Raw genomic sequence first — 9,191 nt, 5'->3', positions numbered from 1 at the left:
ACACTATTCATCATTCTCTGGAACGTTGATGGAGCATTTGTAAGCCCAAAAGGCATTCTAACAAACTGATATAGGCCTTGTTTTGTCGTAAAAGCAGTCTTCTCTTTGTCTTTAGCTGCCACTCGAATTTGCCAGTACCCAGATCTTAAATCTAGAGTCGTAAATGAGACTGCTCCACCCAATGCTTCCAAGGTTTCATCAATTCTTGGTAAGGGGTAGACATCCTTCCTCGTTATCTTGTTCAGAGCTCGATAGTCCACACAAAAGCGAATCTTGCCGTCTTTCTTTCTTACCAGCACTACAGGAAACCCCCAAGCGCCGTTGCCTTCTTCAATTACGCCTGCACCCAACATCTTCTTGACATTCGTCTCGCCCACAGTGTCCTCCATTTGTGCAAGTCGTTTGCGTTTTAACAGAATAGGGGCCTCGTCGCCCGTCTCTATTTGATGCTCCACGTCGAGTGTAGTAGCAGGTGGGCAGTCACCTTTGTCCGCTACTTGGCTCCTATATACCCTCAGCAAACGCTTCATGAGCTCTCGTCCACCTTCGTCTTCGATGCCAATTTGTAGCTCGTCCTCATTTTCCAACGGAGTCTCACCATCTCCCAATTCACGCAACCATCCCAGCAATTGATCGCGTTGTAAGACGCCATTCATTTCGAGGATCTCCACATTTTCCTCGATAGGAATCCACGTCCCTAATTCTTTCTTTGAAGGAAGCTTGACCCTACCACCACTTGCATTAATGGCGGGCACCACTGCCTTTCCGTCTCGAACTTCCGTCACTGTCGTAGCCAACAAGATGGATCCCAGACGAACTGTGGGTATGAAGATGCCTTTCTCCCCATCCTCGCCTGTCACCGCAATCTATATGGGCATTACTGTACCTCCACGAACTTGGGTTTTTCGCGCCATGCGCACTACCGCAACCTTCACACCTTTTGCAGCGTCACTAGTCTTGAACGGTATTACTACCGAACGTCCTTCTTCCTCATATTTCAGCTCATTGGTTCAAAAATCCATAACAGCGCCGTGATCGTTCATGAAGTCCACACCAACTAGGAATTCGTTATAGCAACCCTTGACTATGCATGCATCCACGCACACGGTGTCGCCAAACACGTTCTCCAACTGGAAACGCCATACTCCTAGAACGTCTAGTAGGAATCCTCCTATTCCTTCGACATAATCCACTGGTGCTGAGCACGACACTCTGTCTCCGTACTTCACCCAACTCGTGCCAGCGATTGTAAACCTGGCTCCACTGTCAAGCTTCACGTACTATGTTACACCGTCGACCTTCATTCGTGCTGTAGGTAGTCCGTCGTTAGCTTCCACGTCAGATACCTTGCTTTCGGCTCCTTCGGTACTGCATCGTTGTACGAGGCTAACTCGTGCTCGTCCGCCTCTACCTGGTTCACCCTCTTCATTCCGTCCTTGTCGACGTTCCTCCAGCTGTTGAACTGCGTCTTCGACTTGTCGTTGGCGGTCTTGCTGTAGCTCAACTTTATTGGCTTGTTGCCGTTTGCTCTCTTGGTCGGCGGCATGTCGCTTCTCCAACGCACGCTTCACTCGCTGCCGTTTCTTCTGATTACAGGCCAATTTTCTGGCCACCCGCACCCTGGCGATGTCTTTGCTCACCTTATCGTCATCACCCGTGCCATACTCCAGATTCTCAGGTGTCAGATTGGTCTCCACGCCGACGCCTTCCTCAGATCCACGCGCATTGTTGTCGGAGCCAACTTTCTCGACGCCGTCTTTCGGTCGTGTAGCGTCCAAACATGCATATCGCATGGCCGTCATCGCTGGACGTACTGTTGCTACATAGCAAGCTGCCCGCTCACTGTCTTTCCCGGCTGCCTCGGTAGCCATACACTACCACATTTCCTCCAGCGAGTCCGCGCCACTTGTTGCCATCGGCTTCGTTACTTCTTGCACGTCCTTTCCGTTAGTGGCGTCTCCCGATCTTTGGTCTTCCTTTAACTTCCGGTTCTGCTGTCGAACTTCACACTCGGTCGACCATCCTTGCTGTATCCCGTTTTGCTTCATCTCCGCTGACTCCGTTGTCACGTTGGTGTTTATCGTCGTTCCTTGAGCTCTTGTCCCGCTACCTTGGACATCTGCACTCATCATCAGCCGGGGATCGTTATTCTCCGGTCGCCGTAACCCCTCTACTGCGCCGGTTCCGCGTTTCCCGCCACCTTGTTGTCGGTCTTACGCTCCCGTAGATTCTCCTCGTTCTTGGCCTTAGCTTCGGCATCGGTACATTCCTTGGCCATATGACCGTACTGATTACATGCGTAGCATTTGGGTCCCGTTGGGCACTGTGCTGCCCAGTGTCCACTCTTGCCACACTTCCAGCATGCTTGTGAATTCTGCGGTACTCTTCGCTTCCCTGGTGGCTGTGTACTACCACTTCGTTGCTCTTGTCGAGGTACTGCTGCTTGTCGTACAGCGGCTTTCTGTTTCTTGCGCTGCGGTTTCACATCTGACTCGTCGCTGCTCGATGTCGGCGGTTCAACTCTCGTCTTCTGCGCCTTCGCTGGCTTCTTCGTTTCTTTCCGTGAGCTTCTGGCTGCATTCTCGGCAGAGCGTTTCCGGCTGGCTTTCTTGGATTCATACCAGAACTTGCCGTTCCATATGCGACCCGATGGCACATCCCACGTGCCTGAATACTCGTTCCATACGCCTTGTGGGTTCGTAAAGAGGGCTAATGTGTCATGCTCTCCCTCCGCAGCTGTCATCCCACCATCATTCGCGACTTGCAACTCTGCTGGCAATCCTGTCCCGCCAATCCCCGGAATCACTAACGTTTGGCCGGTTGTGCCACCAACTGGTACCAGATAAGGACTTGGGGCTATGGCCCACGGCTGTCCTATGTTCAGCATGCCCTGCGCCACATTATCCATGGGATCGTCGATTTCATTGGCTTTATCTACAGCCTCTTCCAAGGTTGCAGGCTTCGGTCGCTGTTTCACCAATTTCTTCGTAGTCTTATCCAGGTTTCGGTAAAACTGCGCCAATAGAATGCGTTCACTGACTTTATTACGACCAACCACATCTCGCAATGCTGCCGCGAAATCAGAGTACGTTTCTCCAGGCATCATCCTGCGCATGTTCACACGCCATTCTGCTGCCGATTTATCCAGTCTCTCCCCATAACGTCGTAGAAGTGCTTTCTTTAAGTAGGCCCATGTCCGGTCACGTGATGGCGATCGTCGATCCATATTCACCCACCAGCGTGCGGCATTGTCCATAAATTTGTTTCCCAAGATAAAATACAACGCATGGTCTGACCATTTCCCACGTCCAGACTCAGCGGCTCCCTTCAAGGCTAACTCCACCCTGTCTATCCACGTCGAGACAGAGACCTTTGGCGAGGGGGTGAAGGTCGGCGACTCTAGGTCCTTCACGCTCCTGCGACGGGATTGGCTTTCATCATCTCCATGTCGTCCCCGTTGGACTTGACGCCTCCGTCGTTCTCCTCGTACATGTCGCCCATGTCTTTCGTGTCGCCGTCGGCTTTCGTGACGCCCTCGTTGCTCATCAGACTCGGCTGACCCATCACTGGAGGCGCTCGAACTTTCACTTGGCTCGCTACTGTCGTCTCCGCTACTGCCGTCACCATCTGGATTCACCCCGCTGTAGTCGACTCCACTATCGTTGTCATCAGGAGTACTCCAGTCCGACGAACCGCTGTCTCCACTATCACCATTGTGACGCGCTTCACCAGCACGTGATCCACTGCGTCGCAATACCCGTCGACCAGCTTGGAACCTCTGGGTTCTCGAAGGAGCAGGCTGCAGCTTCGCGACCACGGTCTTCAACGTCTGTATGGCGGACGCCATCGCTGTCATGTCCACGTGGTTGCTTGGTGCAGTGCCGCCACTCACGGCTGTACTGGCCATTAATTCAGCACCATGTTGATCCTCATCATTGCTTTGTTCATTGGGTTCTCCATCCTCACTGGGCACACGACGCACTTTCTGTACGCGGCGTCGATACTTCCCACGTGCCCGCCCATGTTGTTCTTCCTTGTCAGCTCCACGGACTTCCTTGGTTGACGCTTGTAGCTCGGCTACGGCCCTCGTCCGTCGCTGCATTGTGGCTGCCATACCCATCGTATCCTTACTTTGCGTTCCTGCTGCATCTTCGCCACTCGCTTCCGCTTCGCGGCTCCGCGTGCAGTCCTTCTCATCGGTGGCTATGACCCGTCCGAGTTCCTTGACATCCTTATTCTTCGAGGTCGATCGCTGCTGATTCGCCGACGCTCTCCGTTTGATCTTCACCGGCTTCGATTCTACCTGATCCACCGCTTGCCCGGCTGCTTGCCGCTTGTCCTCTCTCTTTTGTGTGTTCACTGGAACGGCCACTTTCCGTACGCCTTGGCTTCTCGTCACTGGACGCCCAGACTCGGAGTCCGTGCTGCTGAGTGAACTTTCTTCGCCGGCCTTCCTGACTCGCCGCGCCTTCTGCGCTTTCTTACTTAGGGCCGTTCCGAACCGGGATTGCAATCCCAGGAACGTTCTGTGATTGGCCAATTCAGAGTCGAGATAAGGGTAACTTTCTTGATTAGACAATCGCTGCGATCTGACCTTGGGATTGCAAGCAGGGCTGGATCTTCGGATTTTATCGCAGCGAAGAAGATGAATGTTCTCGCAAGTTGGACAGAGGGCCCGAGAAAAGCTGTTGCTAGCCGCCGTCGCTGCCTACTGCTGATAGCTGGATCTCTTGCTGCTCTTCCCCCTGGCCAAGGCCAATGTATCAAGCGTAGACGGTTGGAGTGGCCTGTGTACAAGCAAACCCTACTATTAGAAGGACAGTTCCAGCGCTGTTACAGGATGGATGTGGAGTCGTTTGAGCACCTCTTGCTACTGCTGCGACCTGCTCTCGCTCGTGACGACCTCCAGTCATCTCGACGGACGGGTATCAAACCTGTCACGCCAGAAAATAGGCTCCAGATAACAATTTCGTGGCTAGCAGGAAGTAATTATCACACTACTCGTGGTCTCGCCGGTACTTCGGTTTCTGGGTTTTACGACATGATACACGAGGTCATGGCCGCGATTTGCGAGTGTCCCGAGCTTCGCATTCGCTCACCCGTGGAATCAGAGGATCGAATCCAGGAATTAGCAGGCGGATTTTCCAGCATCAGCACAGACAAGATATTAAGCGGTTATGCGGGTTGTATTGACGGCTGGTTGTGCCAAATTAGAGCCCCAAGCGCAAAAGAGGTACCTGATGTGGCTGCGTTTTATTCTGGACACTATCAAATGTATGGTCTAAACGTACAAGCTCTCTGTGACTCGTTGTGCCGCTTCACGGGCTATTGCTTCGATTCTCCCGGCAAGGTGGGCGACTCCATCGCGTTCAAAAAGTGGAAGCTGAGCAAGGACATCATGAAGCTGCCACCTGGGTTTTATATCGTTGGTGATAATGCGTACCCATTATCGAACTCGCTACTTGTGCCTTTTACCAAGTTGGAGTTGAAGGGCAGGCAGTATTCTGACTTCAATTTTTATCTCAGCCAACTACGCATTCGTATCGAGATGTCATTTGGATTATTGGTGAACAAGTGGCAAATATTTCAGCGACCACTTGTCGTGGACTTCAAGAACGTTGGCCGCGTAATTAAAATGTGTATGAAGCTTCACAACTTCTGCATCAATCGAAGAATAAAAGCTGAGAACACAACAACTAGTCTTCACGCTGTTTCAGCAGCGTACCATAATCTCCCTGAAAGCTCATACCAGCCAACAGACAACTACGAATCGGATGATTTGCGCAGCGATGCCCAAGGTCGCATACTTCGTCAAGTGATCGTGAGCCACATCCAGAATTTTAACCTCAGACGCCCCCGCGTGCGCTAACCACAAATCGCTTCAAAGAAACCCGCTCAGCACTTCGTACTCAAGCTCGTCAACAGCACCAGCCTCTTTTGTTCTCGGCCTGCCAGTTCAAGGCCAACTGCTGACGCATCAATGCCCTTGCTGATATACTCGCGTCGAAGCTCTTTCAAGCGCTCTATCGCCGTCATACTTCGGTCCAGCATCGCAGTTAGTGTCGAGAGCTTGTGAGTAGCTCGCTGTTGTTGAATAAATAATTTCTGCTCCAACCACGTATCTTCTTGTGCTTTGCTGGTCTCGTTCTCTAGAAGTTCGTGTACTGATTTCAGTAGGTCGGCAACGACGTTTGCATTTGAGGATTTGCGTCGCTTCCGGTTTTGTGCTGTATTCTTTTGTTGGTCACCTTCTTTTGTCGAGTCGTTGTCTGCATAAACGTTGGCTGCGCAAAATTCTCTTCCTGCTTGGCGGTGCTCACACCACCGATCCACGTAATAGACATCTGTCCGTCCATTGCAATAATCCTAGAAGTCTTGACCATTTTGACCCGATACTTTGGATCCTGCTTCCGCTCGTGCAAAGTTGCTGCTTGCTTCTTTCCACATTCGCTGGAGTTTTGCAGCTGAATGTGCCATCACAACCGAAGGATCGATGCCTTCAAAAACCGCATCGTCGGAGATTAGCGTGTCAAACTCGTTGTTGTCAGATCCAAATGCCGTTGCTACGTCAGTCCAGAATGTAGATCCATCTTGATCCAGCTCTTCACGGCGCAGCTGATGTCCAGTCTTTAAGAATGTATCAAAGAAGCGATCGGAAAACAGCACATTTAGCAGGCGGAACATGCAGTTCTTCGTCCGTTTCACCTCTTCTTCGCGTGAGCTAGTCGCTCTCTTACGCTGTTGGCGGATCAGAAGCTCAACACCGTCTTTGTTTGTATCCCAGGCAGAGAGGAGCTTCACGCGGTCTTGCTTACATGTATTCTTGACTACGTTCAACTTACGCGCGGTGCATTCAAGTTTGAGCTGGTCTAACGTCCAGTCAGCATAGTCCTCAGATGTCGGCGGCTGGATAGTGCGCTTGCGAGCGCTCTGCGGTGCGGTAACAGACCACTTCGAGCTTGTTAGAGCTGTCGCCATGTTGCTTTTGCCAAATGCAACTTCGTGTAGATGTACCCGAGAATTGGTACACGAGTTGTCGGTGGAGCGCCATCCGGCTCGGAACGACCAGATCGCGATTTCACCTATTTCCCCCTATTCACTCCGGATCGCGATCCGTGCGATCCTGGTTCGGAACGGCCCTTAGAGTAGTGACTGTCGCAGCAGTAACCATTTTCGTACCCAGTAACCTTCGTAACCCGGCGTAACCACTAGCCCGTTTGCTTTCCTGTCTTTCTGAACTCTCTTCGTTGCTCTGAGATAGCCCCTGTATGACCACCATGTAACGAGTTTGCTTTTCCTCCTGCCCGACTCGCTGGGCAAATCGTATAGTTTATGTGCCTGCTGCGCTGTTTGTCCCTAGTCCGTAGTTGTTTACTTGATAGTCCTCGAAGACGTCACTGGCCAACCGATGCTCCACTGAGCCCTGTGCCGGAACCTTTGGCTCCTACTTCTTGTATTCCTTCTCCTTAGCTAACCTTACGTAAGCTAATAGAGGTTCGTTCTTCGTTTTCGTCCTTCCTTCTCTGTCCCTGAACAGATAGTCTCCTAGTCAGATCACCCCCGTTCTCGCCGAAGCACCGTGACGTCCCGATGCGATCCAGATCACGCTCAATCTCAAAGCCACTTGGGCGTACGCCCACGGCGCCTACCCTACTCGTGCGCGGCCACCACAGCGACATCGGGTACTCTACTTCCCCTGTCTGGTCTCACCGTACGTCGCTCCGCTTGTCCGTACGTTCTCCTCCTTGGATCCTACTTGTTCTCCGTTTCGCGGTACTGCAGTGCGTCCACCACAACCCCGTACGTTCTGTCAGCCACACGTTGTGCCTCAACAGCCCTTTCGTTCGTCTTTGTCTTGTCGCTGACTGTACTTCCAGCCCTCGACCGTCTTTCGTCTCTCGTCTCACTCTTCGACCTACTTGTCTCGTCCTTTGCAAATTCGGAAGTACTCACGTCCTTGCTCTTCCTGCCGTCCAACGCCACCGGTCGCGACGGCTCGCCGTCTGCGATCTCCGTCCTAACCGTGTGTCCGTTGAATCCGTTGGACTCCTTCCGCCCTTTGGTCGCACCCTTTGCACGTTGACGCTGGCTACGTGCCAACGTACACTCTTCCGAAAGATCTTCGGTAGACCACGTCATCAACTTGTTACAATACCTTCTCACCCACAAAATTCAATCAAACCTCGTGGTTTACATTATCGAAGTTATCGAGCACGTTTTGTGTATGCCTCCTCTCTCTCTCTCTCACACACACCTGCCAGCGCTGAATCAAGTGTGTCGAACTCACAAAACGCTATTAATAGCCTTGGCACGGGCGGCACGGAGTTGAAGCTCGGTCAGTCCAACTTTGTGCCAAAGTGGTCTGATCGTTTCCAGGTTCATGTTTTGCTTTCTCAAGACCTTGTAAAGATCGTTCGCAGTTGTACCATGGTTCAGCAAGTTTGTGGCCGCTTGTCTCGGTGACTTCGAAAGTCGAATCCAGCGTTCGAATATGGTATCCGCAGATTTTCCTTGCTTTAGCCAAACTCCGGTGATGTCCAAGTCCGAAAGCTTTTGACCGAGCAACTTTTGATACTTGAGCCACAGCATCTTGTTGCTCGCTTTGGCGCTCACTGCCGATTTTCCTTTCTTGATCATCTCGTTTATCTTGGTAAATGATGCGATGCCTCTCTCTTCAGTGTTGACGTCGTCGTCGTCAACTATCGGGAGACTGTCATCAGACCTTAAGAGCCTTCTGCCAGACGTGTCACGATATCCAGGGGCAGTGGCGGGGTGCAGTGAGCCCCAGCGTTTAGCTTGCAGCGTGACAGCAGCTTCTTGTTCAGATGCAGCAGCAGTACACGAAAAGATAGCAATACTTACCGCTAACAGTAATACGTAAGGCAGACGCATCGGATTGTTTCTTTTGGTCTTGACACTTGAGAAGAAATCGGAAAGTGACGATGAGGTTGAATGATAATGAAGTATCTAGTATACAATATAACACGTATTTGTTGTTTTTGTGCTTTGAAGGTCCGTTTTATGGTTATATCGAGCATGGCCGGTTGAAAAGCACATTATAAGCTTAAATAAACTGGATATATTAATGGAGCTTACTTAGTAAGTCAGTACTAGTATTTTATAAACTGCATTCTACATGCGTGAGCATTGATTGGTCACGTACATATACGTCCAGTACGTGCACTATTCAT

The 9,191-nt window shown here is 51.4% G+C and overlaps 1 protein-coding gene across 1 annotated transcript; it reads right to left on the bottom strand.

The window, feature by feature from the left end:
• Positions 1-8,283: 8,283 nt before the first annotated feature.
• Positions 8,284-8,892, bottom strand: PITG_04099 (secreted RxLR effector peptide protein, putative; the record flags this gene model as incomplete). Its single annotated transcript, XM_002905765.1, has 1 exon — positions 8,284-8,892. The coding sequence occupies one exon, from the start codon at positions 8,890-8,892 to the stop codon at positions 8,284-8,286; it is 609 nt and encodes a 202-aa protein (XP_002905811.1).
• Between the last annotated feature and the right edge of the window lie 299 nt (positions 8,893-9,191).

Source organism: Phytophthora infestans, genomic scaffold (genome assembly GCF_000142945.1).
Source record: "Phytophthora infestans T30-4 supercont1.5 genomic scaffold, whole genome shotgun sequence".
Classification (NCBI taxonomy): Eukaryota; Oomycota; class Peronosporomycetes; order Peronosporales; family Peronosporaceae; genus Phytophthora; species Phytophthora infestans.
Note: the sequence above shows the minus strand (reverse complement) of the source record. Positions and strands in the feature narration are given on the sequence as shown.